This window comes from Sarcophilus harrisii, chromosome 3 (assembly GCF_902635505.1).
Source record: "Sarcophilus harrisii chromosome 3, mSarHar1.11, whole genome shotgun sequence".
Taxonomy (NCBI): domain Eukaryota; kingdom Metazoa; phylum Chordata; class Mammalia; order Dasyuromorphia; family Dasyuridae; genus Sarcophilus; species Sarcophilus harrisii.
Window position 1 is genome coordinate 31,429,121 of NC_045428.1, and position 16,072 is coordinate 31,445,192.

General features: G+C 35.6%; 1 protein-coding gene across 5 annotated transcripts in view; it reads left to right on the top strand.

Annotated features, from left to right (window-relative positions):
* NLGN1 (neuroligin 1) overlaps positions 1–16,072 on the top strand; it is a 1,046,258-nt gene that overhangs the window by 231,934 nt on the left and 798,252 nt on the right. For 3 of the 5 annotated variants that reach the window (XM_031963603.1, XM_031963604.1, XM_031963602.1), the window contains exons 2-3: positions 11,306–12,116; positions 12,616–12,675. In XM_031963603.1, the coding sequence (XP_031819463.1) occupies positions 11,624–12,116; positions 12,616–12,675 (553 nt within the window). In that variant the 5' untranslated portion in view covers positions 11,306–11,623. The remainder of the gene's footprint in view (positions 1–11,305; positions 12,117–12,615; positions 12,676–16,072) is intronic. The other 2 variants (XM_031963606.1, XM_031963605.1) reach the window with 1 other exon arrangement.

The window sequence follows — 16,072 nt, forward strand, 5'->3', positions numbered from 1 at the left end:
AATAAGGATTGACATTTATGTAGCACTTTAAAATTTGTGTAACACTTTACATTAAAAATCTAATTTGAGCTTTACTACATCCCTTTGAGTTTGGTCCTGTAGATATTATTATTACCATTTTTCAAATTAGGAGGAAAGTTAAGTTACTTGTTCAGCTAGTAAGAATCAGAAGCTACATTATAACTCAGAACTTCCTAATGTTAATTCTCAGATGCTTTCTACTTTCTACTATACTATATTATTGCCACTTTATATAAGTCATGGGTCCTTCATGGGACTCAGTTTCCTGAGCTATAAAATAGTCTGAAAATAATTAGGCAATCTCTAAAGCCCATTAAATCCTCTAAATCTGAATAATCCTATAATTTGATTTATTTTTAATTGGATTGGCCAAATAATATGGTACCTGGAAGGAGCTATAAGGAAGAAAGTGAAATATAGAGATGATGTGGCATAAAAAAGAATAGAGGAATGGGAGATAGAGGACTTAGCTCCAGATCCTTGCTGTTTTACTTTCATGATATTCTTGGGAGCTCAGTTTCCCCATATGTAAAGGTATGAATAAATATATCAAAATCAAAGATGGAAAATGAAGAATGAAATAAATCTTTTAAAGGCTTTTTAATATGGATTCTTATTAATTTAAGTTTGGTAAATTATTCATTAGAAACTTATAATATGGTACAGTGAATATTTCATTATATTCTTGGGAGCCTCAGTTTCCTACTATGTAAAATGATGAATAAGTTCCTTTTAAATCTGGTCTAAAAACTACTTTATACAAAAATATATCAAAATCAAAGAGGGAAAATGAAGATTGAAATCAATATTTTAAAGGCTTTTAATATGGATTCTTATTAGTTTAAGTTTGGTAAATTATTCTTTAGGGACTTATAATATGGAGCAGTGAATATTTGGGATGTTATAATTTACTACGAAATATATTAAGCTCATATTTCACTCTGAAGAAAACTGGATTAATTAGGTTAATTACAAATGACATTTTCAAAATAATAGTCAAAAGTAAACAAAGATTGTACTTTGGGTTATATAGCATGACATTTGTTTCCTTCTGACTTACAAATTCTGTACTTTGTATCCAACCATCTAGAGGCATGAATGATGGATTTTATGATCCATCAAACTGTTAGTACTTGCTTAGTGTTTGGTGGGAATTGTTCATCTCTTCTTTGCTAGACACATGGTCCATAAAGATTATGGTGTTGATTTGGTGACACAGTTAACTGAAGATAAAAAGAAAAGAATTGACTAGCTGGGGGATCCTGGGAATTTAACAAGCATGTCTCTCCCCATCATACCTTTGGTCAATTATTAAGATCTAAGCTACAGTAGGAGTAATTAGGAACCTTTAGGGGTGTGGTGAAATCCTTATGAGAAGAATTGGTTAGTCTCTAGTCAAGTGTTATTTTTTTTTAATAAAATAACTTTTTGCATTATCTACAAAAGTGTGGGACTGAAAGGTTTTATTTTTTATTCTTTTGGGGGCAATCATAGTTAGGTGACTCTTTCAGAATCACCCAGCTAGAAAGTGTCCTCCTAACTATACCTGAAAGAACATTTTAATGGCTCTCTCATTTCTTACCAGTCAGCTCTTGTGTCAGAATTGACTCATTCTGACATGGACTGAGGGTTGACAAACTTGAAACAATCCTTTCCAAAATATAGCTGGTTTCTCTGATAAGGGACAATAAAAATATGATGAGGGCTTTTCTTAAAGACAGTGCTAGAACTACATTTTTCCCACTCTTCTCAAGGAGTCCATGTGATGTGCTCATCATATACGTACCATACAGGAAAGACATTATAGATGGACTCAGAGAAGATGGACTTCAACACTGTTTCTGTTATTTATTACCTATGCAGATCTCTTTAGATCTCCAAGTAGGGTCTCTGTTTTTCCATTTATAAAACAAGATAGCTAGACAATGTGACTTCTTCCTACTATGTTATATTGGTGAGGTTACTTAACTTTTCTAGGACATGGTTGCCTCACCTGTAAAGAGAAAGTGTTATATATAAGATCCTAAGTTTTCTTTAAGCTCTTAAAGATCAAACTTTTTTCTTTTGTATATTTCTGAAATATATAATATAAACTCAGGGTGTATAACAGCTGTTTTGCAGATATGATTAAATAGATTCTGGAGACAGTAGTTTATGGCTCATTTGTAATTCCTTTTTGGGAAAAAACAACATTTGTATATTATTGTGTACATTGTATGTTATTGAGTCAGTTCAACTCAAAAGCCCATCTTGAGATCTTGAGTGATGATACATTTTCATCTAAATAATTACCAATTAACTTTAAAAAACCCAAACACATGTTCTTAAATATTTACCACTTGCTATTGAAACTATTTTCCATGACTGAGTTGAAAATTCTTTAATTCTTTTTCTCTCCTGTGATTAACTTCAGTAGTCTAAATTATAATTTAACAGTAAAATTCAAATATTGATTAAACACCTATTATATGTGTGTTAAGCGTTGTGCTAGACTCCTAGAAGACAATGATAAAGGTGAGACAATATACTTAATCATCTATCTGGAGAAAGCATATTGTGGAAACCCCTTCTACTAATGCAGATCAGCAACTTGTCAGTAAATTAATATCTTTGAGAGTTTGTCCAGGTTACTGAAAGGCTAGGTAATTTCCCTTGTCTCACAAATATTACATGGTGGAGGTATGACTTGAACTACAGTCTTCTTGAAATGAAATACAGAACCTTGTCTGTTTTTCCAAGATGCTTCTGTGGACAAGACATAAACAAGATAAACTGAACCCATTCCTAGCTAGTAAGGAGCTTATCATTTGATTTTTCCCTTGGTGTCTAAAGATGTTTTGCAAATCACTTTCTCATTCTTTCCCCTTTTACATTGGTTGAACCTCAAAGTTGTCTTAGCCTACTCTATTCTGGGGAACTGGCCTTGGTTCCTGCTCCAACTGACTTCTGGGCAGACAACCTTGGCTTTAGCTACATGCCAGTCCCTTTTCCCTCAGGCCTAGTAAAGTACCATATATACTGGTGTCCTGTCCACATTCCCTCTGGTCTTCAATTCTTTGATTGAACACTATTATAGCACAGAGTGTTGCTTTGTTAGCCCGTGACAGAGCAAAATTTTACCTTTTAATTTTGTGAGACACAAAGGAGAGGAAATGAGGCAGAATTGAATTGTATTACAGTTTTTGGGCCGGTCTATGTAGCCCAAGTGATGGGAAAGGGAGTTCAGGGTAACCAAGGTAGGACATAAGGATTAACCTCTTATGGTTTAAGTCCTTTGAGTTTTCATTATCGTTAAGGTTGTTGGTATTGTAGATCAAGAGTATCAAACTTGAAGTCCTCTGATTAAATGGTCCAAAAAACTCCCCAGTGTGCACTGAATCAGATTTACATGTAGGAAATGTTTTTTTTTTATAAAAAACTATACAACACAGATCATGTTATTTGTGGTTTCCTAAGTCAATGTGTTGGTTGCAGGTACTAATTTCTAGGTATCTTAGACTGGGAATAGGGCTATATTGTCTCAAGCACAATTCTTAATTTGGAGAGGTTTGAGAGATCATAAGTATCAGAGAAAATATTTCAACCTCTACTTGCTGAATCACATAAGTCATTTGAGAAAACATTCAGGATAAAATTAGTTCCAGAGAATAGTTTGACAGACTAACCTTTTGTTTTTATTCTTAGGAAATCAGGGTTCATATGATTGATTTGTGGACAATCATTTTAGGTTTCCCTGTGGGTCCTGCAAATTCTGTCCTTTTTGGTCTACGAGGAGGACTTCAAGACATGTTGATGCATCTGAAATCACAGTGTTGTAGGTGATGACTCACCTATGTCTGCCCATACTTAGGAGCTTTATTCATCTGTGAATACAACAGGGAATTGAATCAATGGAAAAATAAGTGTAGATAAATCACAAATAAAATAAAGAAAGATTATTCAACTCTTACTTTAAACTGGCAATTTACTAAAACAAAAATTCTACCGTTCATTTTCCATCACTAGTTACTCTAGCTTCTAATGACTAATTAAGCTAAGAGAATCAAAGTGTCTCAAATATAAGGTCATCTTGTACAGTCTCATGACTTATGTGACTTCTCTAAAATATCAACAAATGGTATTCTAACTGGGATTTATAACTTTTGTTCATGTCTTAGACAATTGGCATTATGTAGTGAAACCTATGGGCTTCTTAGAATAACATTATTATGGACATAATATAGAATATGTAGTATTACAAAGAAACCAGTTATATTGAAATATGAATTTAAGAAAGGAACCGGTTCATAGATACCTGTTTAAGAACCCTGCTTTAAAATAATGTTTTATAAACATGTTTTCTATCCTTTTTTTGGACATTTCTAGTTATGGGGAGTTTCAAAAGTGAAAAACCTAATACACATTCATAGAATCAATAATAGAATGAATCAAATAGCCCAGTAATTCAACTGAAACCTGAGGAAAATCCCTTCCTCTGTAATATTCCCAGCAAATGGTTATCCATGACTATTCCTCCCCACTCAGTTCATTTTTCTAGTTATATGAATAGCTAGTTTTCAACATATATTTTTGTGAGATTTTGAGTTCCAATTTTTTTTTCTTGCTTCCTCTCTCCTCCCTCCTCCCCAAGATAGCAACCAGTCTGGTATAGGCTATAGACATACGATCACTTTAAACATGTTTCCATATTTTTCATGTTGTGAAAGAAAAATCAGACAAAAGGGGAAAACATGAGTAAGAAAAAGCAAACAAAAAAAGGTGAAAATAGCATGCTTCAATCCACATTCAGTCTCCATAGTTTTCCTGGTGGATGCGGATGGCATTTTCCAGCCCAAGACTATTGGAACCATCTTGAATCACTGCAGTGTTGAGAAGAGCTAAGTCTGTTATAGCTGATCATTACATAATTTTGCTGTTACTATGTATGATGTTCTCTGGTGCTACTCACTACACTCACATCAGTTCACATGTTTCCAAGCTTTTCTGAAATCAGCTTGCTTGTCTTTTCTTATAGAGTAATAATTCATAACTTATTCAGCTATTCTCCAACTGATGGACATTCACTCAATTTCCACTTTCTCACTACCATAAAAAAGTGGCTATAAACATTTTTGCACATGTAGATCCTTTTCCCTATCCATCACCTTTGATGATGTGGATGACATATAATCCTATAACTCTTGGTAGACAACCCATTCTACTTATGCATAAGTCTGTATCACCTAAACCGATCTCTTTGAATCTTCTAACATTGTTCCAGATTCTACCGCAAAGCCAAATAGTAAATACATCTAATTTCCCCTTCACACATCAACCTTTCAAATACTTTGAAGATAGCCAAACTAGTCGGTAGTTCTTTTTATTCTTAAGAGTAAGTCTCCCTGGTTTCTTCAGCTAATCGTCATATGACATGACTTCGTGGCCTTGCCCCATCTTGGTTGCCCCCTCTGTAGACTTTCTCCAGTTTATCAGCATTTCAGACAGCTCTAATTTAAGTCTTCTTTATATTTAGCTGAAATGTTTGTGACCCAGAAGTGACCCCTTTCAGACAAAAGCAGCAGCTGAATATCCTAGTCAAAGATGAATATCTATCTTTAGCTACTGAGGGATAATTCATTTCCATCTGGATACTTATAGGATCATCAATTAACTTTAACAATACTCCCTGTAATATTCACCATATTCCATAAATTTTTTCTATTTCCCTTTGCAATCTTTCTAAATGGTTTTTATTTCCCTTTTAAATTATAAAAACCTTAACAAATAGCAAGTACCTCAATCCAATTTAATTTTTTTAATCCAATATAGCTTCTTTGAACATCTAACAATCTATCTCTTATCTAACAATCTATCTCTTATCTAACAATCTAACAATAAATCTCTTAAACTTCCTGGGTCTCAGTTTCCTTATCTGTAAAATAAGAAAGTTATATAGTGTGTGGATGGGTTTCCTTCTGGTAATAATGTGTTTGGCCTATGACAAACTGAAGTTATCAGAACGAGTTGTTTCGCAAGTAATAGTTGGGACTATTTGTGTGTGGAACCAAGGGACAGTGGCTCAGAGAATATGCTGGAGAAGAGGAAGGACATGGTGATAGGATAATGGGGAAGGTTTGGGAATGGGATCATTTTGTGTACCACATCTTAGAAGATTATAGAGAATAAATCTACCTTCCTTGATGTTTATACACTGAAGCAAAGCCCTAATTATAGTTTTTTATCCCTAACATATCTAGAATGCTTACAGTGTTCCATTTTCATCATCTTTTCTATCCCATAGAAAAGAGCCTGTCATCATTCCATTGGATGATGGAGTTGCCATTGATGCAATTGAGTAGAAAACTGTATAGTGATTTGTATATAGGAAATGGAAAGCATACAGGTGGGATGATTTTAACTTGTATTGCAGAGCTCAAATACTATTGTCAACCATTGTCAAGAATGCAATGCACTACAATATAATACAGTATTTACTAGCTGTGTATGTACTGAAGTGTAACTGTAGTCCAGTACACTCTTTGAACATTAGCGATGTACTCCTTATTTTTCTTTTAAATGATTGTTCTTAGCGTTAAGATCACAGTATAGTTGCCACTCCCCTTTGTATTCTCTTCTCATATATTCACTAATTTATTCTTTCCTTCATTTTTCATACATTCAACAACCTTTAACAATTGTCTGCTTTGGACTCTACAGTGTATCATTTTAGCTACCAGAGGAGATCAGAAGATGAATAAGAACTGATTGAACATCTCAAAGAACTTAAAGCCTAGTTTCCTTTCTTTGTACCATAAGCTTTTTGGAAGAAACATTCAGGGGGAAGAGAAACTGTGATGGGGAATCAGGCTGGGATGCTCCATAGTTTTCTCAGTGAGAAAGTGAAATGCAGCAGTGGCCATTGTATCATATATCTAAGCCGCACATTAATGGCTGGGACTTCCCACATTTTTGAATTCATCCTTCATCCTTTTCTTGGCTATTGCTTAAAGATCCTATGACTTTCTGGTCTTACTGCATGACTAGCAAGTTAATACATAAATTATGTGTATCCCATCCGTATACTCTATGCACTTTAAAGGAAAGCTTTGTTTGTCACTTTGTCTTTACATTCCTAGTGCCCATCTAATGCCATATGTAGTAGATAATAAATGTTTGTGGGATTGGATTGCAAGATTTTAATTACTTCATGAGTTTGTTTGGAAAACGAGATTTAATGCAGTTCAATAAGTAGATAATATATGCATAGCTCCTAAGCAAATAGAGGTGCTCAATAAAAGCTTATTTAATTGAAGAGTTGGATTTAATTTCTCTTCTAAGATAAGAGAACTATTTTTATGAAGGCTCACTTGTTACTTAAGCCTGAGATTCACTAAAATTGGGATTTAAAGTCAGTGGAGGAGACAATTGGAGGTAGGAGGCCCTTTCATTATCCCTTCTATGTTAAACTAATTAGAAAACTGCCCACTTAACCTACTGGAATGGACAGCTTCAAAGTCTTGTCTCTTACCTTAGTCCCATGGGAATTGGTTGACCTTCTGAATGAGGCTAATCTAATTAATCATTACTTAGTATGACTTTTGAAATCTCCCCTCTTCTGTTCTCACCCTAATATTCATATAGGGCTGCAAAGTGAGATCGCAAATGGAAAAAAAAAGATCTCTTTTTCTTGCCAGTTATTTGGCTAAAGTATTTAAATAAGCTTTTTTTTTTTTTTTTTTTTTTTTTTTCTGAGACAGTTGTGAGCCATATTTGAGCGGTATCTTTCTTCTAAGGAACTTAAAACCTTTATAAGTGACTGGCTTGCTAATGTGTCAGAGCTTCTGAAATGTATTAATGGTAAGCTGACAACAGATTTGAAGGCCTTTATAGCTACATATGTCAATACCAATATGTAATTTTAGCCAAATATCTTTTCATGTTTGATTCAGAAGGCTAAAGGGAAATAGGGAAGAAGAAATTATTTGGGAATTCATTATACAGTTTTGGCTTCTCAGCACTGCTTACAGAATGGCCAAAGTGAGTGAAAACTCACTGAAGCCGTGGGTCTTAATGTATTGCAATCCAATTGCAATAATAAATAATAATAATAGCGATAATATTCCATAGCTTTTTAAGGATTTAAAAAAATTCTTCTCAACACAATTATAGAAGGTAAATAGTACAAGTTTATGATTGCTAAGTTTATGAATACGATGTCTGTCATTTACTGAGGTACCAATCGGATAAGGCATACAATCAATCAGCAAGTATTTATTAAACGCCTACTAGGCCCATCTACTGACTCTGGAGATCTAAAGATTGAAATGATCTGTGCATTCTCAGAAAGGAACATGTAGGAGATCTGAATCCTACTCTAAAATGGAAGCAGGGAGTACATAATCAATCACTGAGAATTTCAGAAGTGCTCAGTAGTTTCCCTACTTAACATCTGCTCAAGTTGTTGCCTCTAAAAAAGTAACAGGCTAAGGGAGGGAAACCTTAGACATATCAGGGCCAGCTGCAATTCTGCTCAAGCTTAAGCCATAATAAACTTTCACCTGAATGGAAATATCGGGGTGTAGATAGATCTTCAGGTAATGCTGGGACTCTGAGGTGAGACAAAGATGGGCACCGGCCTATCTTTGTATGCTAATGTACCCTGCCAGCCGAACTATGAAAATGAATATGGGGAAATTCTGGAACGGCAGCAGCACTCTCCTTATTATCTCCCAAGATGGATTGTTCCAGGCTAAAGGAACATCACACATGGACCGAATCTCTCACTGCCCCATGGAGCCTTTACAATCTCCATTTTAATAACACAAACTGCGGGGCAGCTTGACTGCTAGCCCAGCATTTCTTCAGAAATCTTTCTATTACGGGACAGGATAAAACCATCACTAACACGAACCAACAATATTATTTCCAATGTAAGCATTTTAAAAGGTTGCTTGTACAAGGAAAGACAAATTCCCTGAATTACATGCTATTTTGCAGTTAGTCGGCGATTATACTGTGAATCGTATTACACTTCTGTGTTGCACTCAAACACATGAACTGTGTAAACAGTGTTAGATGTTTGATTAGCATTAATATGAAAGATGGGACGATTAGGTAGGATTTCTCCAGAAAGGCCTTACACTTATTGTGTAGCAATCTTTTGTATTAAAGAAAAATAGAACTAGGATGTAGCATTCAAAAAAATATTCACTTTGACTCAGTATGTTATTTTTAAGCTGCGGATTTACTAGGATCTAAGAAATGCAACTCTTTTGTGGCACATGAAGGCTATTGATGGATACTAAGAATTACATTTCTCTTTTTCATTTTTTCATCTCCATCTTTTTCTTTTTTACAGCCATTTTGACACTTCTCATTCTTGGAAATATAGTGTAAAGTGGGGAATAGGGTCACCAAAGGACCAAAGAAAAAAGTTCTATGACCTTGTGAGGGGGGAAGGGGTCCTTTTCAGAGAGCAATGACCTTTTCTGTAAAATGAAGGGATTTTACTGAGTTACTCATAAGATTCCTTCTGCCTCTGAATCTAAAATCCTAGTCTATCCTCTGCTTGACAATGTAAATTGGGTAAGGAATAGGCTTTGGTGTGTACATGCAAAGGGGGATTCTCTTAAGCAGTTGTAACAGTAAATGTTGTTATTCTTAAATAAGCTTTATATTCACCTAAAACTCAATTTGGCAAAAGAAATATTGAGAATCTATGATGTACGGGGCATAGCTGAGTTTTAGTAGCTCTTCTCTTTGTACTTCTGTTTCTCTTTGTCTCTCTGTCTCTCTCCGTGTATCTCTCTCTCTCTCTGTCTCTCTATCTCTTAGTGTGTGTGTCTCTCTCTCTTTTTGTGTCTTTCTCTCTCTGCAAACATCTATCTATGTCTTTGTGTCTCTGTGTCTCTGTTGATTCTCTCTTTGTCTCTGTCTCTTCCCTGTCTGTCTCTCTGTGTCTCTCTTTCAAGCAATTGTGGTTTATTGACTTGTTTATGGTCACACAGCTAGTAAAGGTCAAGTGCCTGAGGCTGGATTTCAACTCAGGTCCTCCTGACTTCAGAAGCAGTGCTTTATCTACTGCCTGCACTATTTAACTTCCCCTCAATAAAACTTTTTCAAGTGGTTTCTATGGTCAGACCACTTTGGTGCTAAGTTATGTTGACAGAAAGACATGGACAAAATACAGCATGCATTTTTTCTGGCAGGCTAGGGGTAAGGTAAGTGAATAGTGATTTTATTATTTATCTATGGATAAGTAATAAAAGTATGATGGCTACAGTGTTAGACTTGGAAGTAGGAAGTTTGGTTTTGAATCTTACCACAGACACTCAATAGCTATATGTCCCTGGCCAAGTCACTTTAGTTCTGTTGGCTTCATCTGTAATAGAGCTTAGGGTGACGTGAAGTGTTGGACTCTCACTTGTGGTCCCTTCCAGCTCCCATCTAGGATTCTTATACAGAATAATTTCCAGTGAATCATAACTATTTGGGGAATCAGGGAAGGGCTATATAGTATGTCAGAAGAAAGAAGATAAGGATTCTATGAAGTTGAGATAAAGAGGGACTGAACTCTTCAGAAGTCATTTTTGCCAGGTCAGGCTCTTTGATGTTGTATTACTTTAATGGAGCTCATTTCCATGGGAATAATGGTTTCTCAGACCTGGATGGATTTGTTTTTCTGTTATTTGCAAGAGATCTTATACATATCTATACTTACTAGTAGTTTTCTTCCCTAATCTTTCAAGATTATTAGTGGGAATTGTTTGCTATTTGTTCCAAAAGAAGATCATGATATCAGGAAGGTGAAGCCATGTCATGCAAATGAATAGAATTTAAGTGAGACAGAGAGCTGTTCATGAACACCTCTCCCTCTGTCTCCTCTAGTGCCATGTTGGTCCAGGGGCAAGATATAAATTAGGATGACTGTACATGGCCCTGATTTCAGTGGAAGACCATGGCCTTTTTTAAGTTAAGGTCTTTAGGCAGAGTGAGGAGACCTAAAACAAAGAAATCTATAAAATTTCAATCATTAGCAATAGATATTTTATGAACTGTGAGTTTAGAGAATGTTTTACTATAACCTATTTCTACTTAAATTTCTACAAATTTAGAAGATTTATAAAGAGTATATTCATCAGTATTTCATTTTATATCAAATGGCACCAGAAATAGTCCATTGTAGAAATTTATGTGCACATTCTTTGTTGCCACTGATGTCCACTCAGTGACTTGTAAAATAACTAGTTACTACTCTGTCCATATTAGCTTCTACATATTAATGATTTATTTTCATTTTCTCTAGGTTATCAACTGACTGCTAACTGGATTTGATCGATCAGAGGGGAATCCAAAATAAATGGCTTCTCTCCTTGTACTGCTGCTATGGAAAATGGAACACCAATGGCTGATGGGACATGGTTTGATAAAGAACATCAAGTAAAGATGTCTCAAGAAGTGTGAAATCAATGGAAGATCCTTGCTCTTTGAAAAGCTTTTTGAAATTATCCTGACAGGTTCTCCTGGAAACCTGAGGAAACATTCCTTCTTTATCTGTCTCGTTTTTCACAGGGGATTATAAATACTATTACTTCCTTGTCAACTTCACACCTCATGTGGGACCATGGCCCCGCCAAGATCCATGTGGCTGAACTGTGCATGGAAAGCAGGGATGACACATCTTGTACTCCGGGGATTGGATGCCACACTGGCCCTCTGCATCTTTGGGTGTTTGCTTCAGGCCTCTGCTGTATCTTCACAAAAGTTGGATGATGCTGACCCATTGGTGACGACTAACTTTGGCAAAATAAGAGGGGTTAAAAAGGAACTCAATAATGAAATTCTGGGGCCTGTGATTCAGTTTCTTGGGGTTCCATATGCAGCTCCACCCACAGGGGAACGCCGTTTTCAACCTCCTGAACCTCCATCTTCTTGGTCAGACACCAGAAATGCCACTCAGTTTGCTCCTGTTTGTCCACAGAACATTATCGATGGCAGGTTGCCAGAAGTCATGCTCCCAGTTTGGTTTACTAATAATTTGGATGTAGTTTCCTCCTACGTACAAGATCAGAGTGAAGACTGCCTCTATTTAAATATCTATGTCCCAACAGAGGATGGTGAGTTAACTGAAAGAAAAAAAAAAACAGCCACATCTTTAAAAATAAATATATATATACATAATATATATTATTCTTATTCTAAATTCTAACAATATTAATTCATGTATACTGGTAGCAAGCATGGCTTTCTGTTGTTGGCACGAAGGCATTTTCCATGTGTGCATGTGGCTTATTTGTGTGTATTCATGTGCGTATGCATATGTTTTATTTTTTTCCTCCTCTTTCTACTTGTTTCATTTCCCCCATAGCACGTATGTTTAGGCAGAAATTGGTTCTTAATTCTCATTTCCTACTCAACGCCTTCAAGGAAGATGCATCAGCCTTTCTCCATTTTGCATGTGCAGGCACAAGAAATGGGTGACCTTTGGCACTCAAAAAAACCCAAAAAAAACAAAAACGCAGGAGTTTTAGATTTAAGTGATCTAGCGGTGTTGCATGCTCCGAGAGTCTGTGATGGAGCTCCATGTTATTTTCTAGTCTTCTATTCATTTTTCAGTAAAAAGAATATCCAAGGAATGTACAAGAAAACCCGGCAAGAAAATTTGTAGAAAAGGAGGTATGTATAAAAGTGGAAACCAAAAACGGGGGAAAAAAAGGCTTGGAGAGGAAGAACGAGATAACATATCCAAAGGATGATTTGCTGATATGCTGAAGTGAAAGGTTAGGCAATATCTTATATTTAATGAAGCTCAAGAAGGAGTTGAGAGATGGTGGAAGAGGTGCATAGCGGAGTATATAACTTCTATAAAGCATCATTCTCTCTTTGGTTCCCTGGTGATGGTGGTAGGGGCAACATCTGTATCTTGGCCTTGTGCTTGTTTTAAGGTTGCTGAACATATTTGTGCATTGGCAAAGAAGCAGGGAGGGAGATCTCCTAATGATGGAAAAATGTATATTCTCTGGATATTTTCTCTACACAAGAGTACTAACCTTCCTGTGGTCTCTTTTTTGTCCACTTACAAAAAAAAATGAGTGAGAATGAATAGTCAGTTTTCTGTTTGCTCATAGTTTGCTCTTATGTAAACTCATGTTCCAAGGGTAGTGAAATGTTCAAAACATTTTGCCATGGTAATTTGGCCACTGCTGTTGTCAGGTAGTATTTTTCTTCAGACATTATTTAAATCTTGTTGTCAATTCCCAGCAGGAATGGAGATCTTGCAGATTTCGTCCCAAACATTTGCAGATTTTCAAAATTACTCTAACACTTGTATATTTATGTTCAACAACTTAAAACATGGGAAATAACATGATTCAGAAGCTACAATTAAATCAACCTTTAAAGCATCCTCTAGTTAGATTGTGCAAGTGGAGACATTCACAGCTGCAGGCTTGCTGAGACTTAATGTGTCTGAATGTGGCTTGTCCAGACAACATTTTTTTTAAAGCTTTCTATTCAGTATATCACCCATAGGAGAGTCTGACCTGCTAGGGTGGGAGATACTTGATGTGACCATGTGACTTTAACCATAAGGGTGTAGAAACTTAAGCCAGCTTTGATATCCAGCATTGGTGACTTTGTGTCCTAGTCTTCACTACTTCAGATAATATTTTATTATGAACAGTTTCAAGGACAGTTCAGATTATTGTATTCTGCTGATCCACAACTGGATATTGGCCATATTTTCTCCAGACAGTTCATCATAAAATTGGTATTTTCAGCAATGTGGTTCAACATGTCTTTTCCCAATGGTACATGCAAATTGAGTGGTGGCAGCATGGTACCATTGAAGAAGATAAGTATAGAAGAAACAAGAGTGTTTTGAATAACTAACAACAAAGTGCTTCATTTCTTTCAAGTGAGAACAATTGAAATCATTTTCATGCCTTCTGGTGATGTACAACTCTGATGTAGTTTTTATCATGTAGTTTATCAAGTATGTGTAATTAGCACAGCAATTTTTTCCCTCCTATCACTGAAATGTTGATTCTCAGTCATAAGTAAAGATGTTGGTAAAGAATATATAATTTTAAGATATATTATGCAAATATACATGCAGTTAAAATCAAGAAAAAGAGCAAGATGGAAGGAGGGGGAGAAGAAGAAGAAAAAGAAGAAAGAAGAAGTAGAAGTAGAAGTAGTAGTAGTAGTAGTAGTAGTAGTAGTAGTAGAAGAAGAAGAAGAAGAAGAAGAAGAAGAAGAAGAAGAAGAAGAAGAAGAAGAAGAGAAGAAGGAGGAGGAGGAGGAGGAACACTGAGCCCAAAGTAGAGACCATGCTTCTTCATCTTGTAAACAAATTTAGAAGATGTTTTAGTCTAATTGGAAAATTTTTTATCATTAACTTTTCTTTGAATCATTTCTTCAATCCATAATATGCTAGTGCTAGTGAGTATTTGTGTGGGTATCCTTCATTTGCATTGGTAAAGTCACATATTTTTATTAGAGAGAACTTCTTCATGACTAACTTTAAGAGACTGGCCTTGCCCCAGTACTTGGAAAACTCCTTCAAGCCTTCTAGTCTAACCCCATACTTGAACAAGTCCCTTGTACTAAAGAATCAGCCTTTAATCACTTGGCTTTTATTTTTAAGCCTCTCATTAATGAGAGAGAAACCTGTTAATTCCCAGGGCACTCATTGGATGATTAGTTAGTTCTAATTTTTTAGAAAGTGTTTCCTTATATCAAGCATAATGTGCCTCTTTTGTCCATTGTCCATGGTCCTGCCCTCTGGAATCTGGCAGAACAAACCTAAGTAATGTCCATGTGTCAGCCTTTCCAAAACCTGAAGACAATTTCTTTTCTCTTCTTCTCCCTGGCCCCCTGAGCCTTTTCTCCTCCAGGCTTTCATTAATGCCAACACAAGATGCAGGTCACTTCTATACACAAAATATACATGTGTAAAACATTATATACTTGTACTAATCCTTGGGTACCAGTGTGAAGGCCACTCCACATTCTGTGGTACTATGCTGTAACAAAAGAGCTGGGAGGAATGGTATCAGTCTAATTTTCTGCACAAGTGGAGCTTAAGAATGAAATAAACACCACCTATTCCAGACAGAGAATAATAGTGTCTTTTCTTTCAGGCATCAGTAGAATGTCCCCTTATCTTTTTCTAAAGTGACTGTCAAAGCTCTTCTCAGAAAGAGTTGAATGATCATATGCTAATTAGCAAAAAAGAATATTGGAAACTCTAAGTTTTTTATTTATTTGTTTCTGTTTTGTTGGTAAATTTAGACATTATCCTAACTATCCTATAGAATTTCATCTTCAGATGTTTCTTTTGAAAAAGTTTTGTTGGAGTACTCCAATGAATCTGTGTTCATGAGGCGTGTGGGGATTCTTGCTAACTAGGTAAATCTAACCCATTGTACCCATCCTGACTAGGCAACCATAGTCCATATCTCTCCAAAAGTCAGTCACAGACAGTCCTGTCAAAATACTGGTGGTTTTCCTCAAATTCTCTTCACATTGTTACGGTACCGATGGAGCATTCAAACAGTCCACAGAATATTCCTTTCTATCCCTCCATGAGAACTCATCTTCTTTACTGCTCAGATGATTCTTTGATGAAAACAGACTGTCTTTCAAAATGGACTTTTTCAGAAAACCACAACTTGAATGAACTAATAAATTCAAGTTTGTTTTAATCTTGTTAGATTGCTTTTGTTAAAGGATCAAAATGAAGTGGTGTAAATTATGCCTGTTTATGTACAAAATGGAAGATAGTCTTCTTAAAAGGCCTATTGTGGTATCATATTTATTTAGAAACATACATATATATTGTATTTTATATAGTATATTAATGCACACATGGATATAAATTTTGATCATCTCTATCTTCAGAATTATTTTCTGCTTAATTGGCAAGGTTCTCCTTTGATGCCAAAAGGTTCTCTCCTCTTAAAATATTTCCCAATTGAATTTCTTTTCTCATCTATATTTTTATCTGTCCCATGAGAGTTTTATCCATTTGTTAATTACTCTTTTGGTTCTTCAGTGCTCTCTGGCCTAA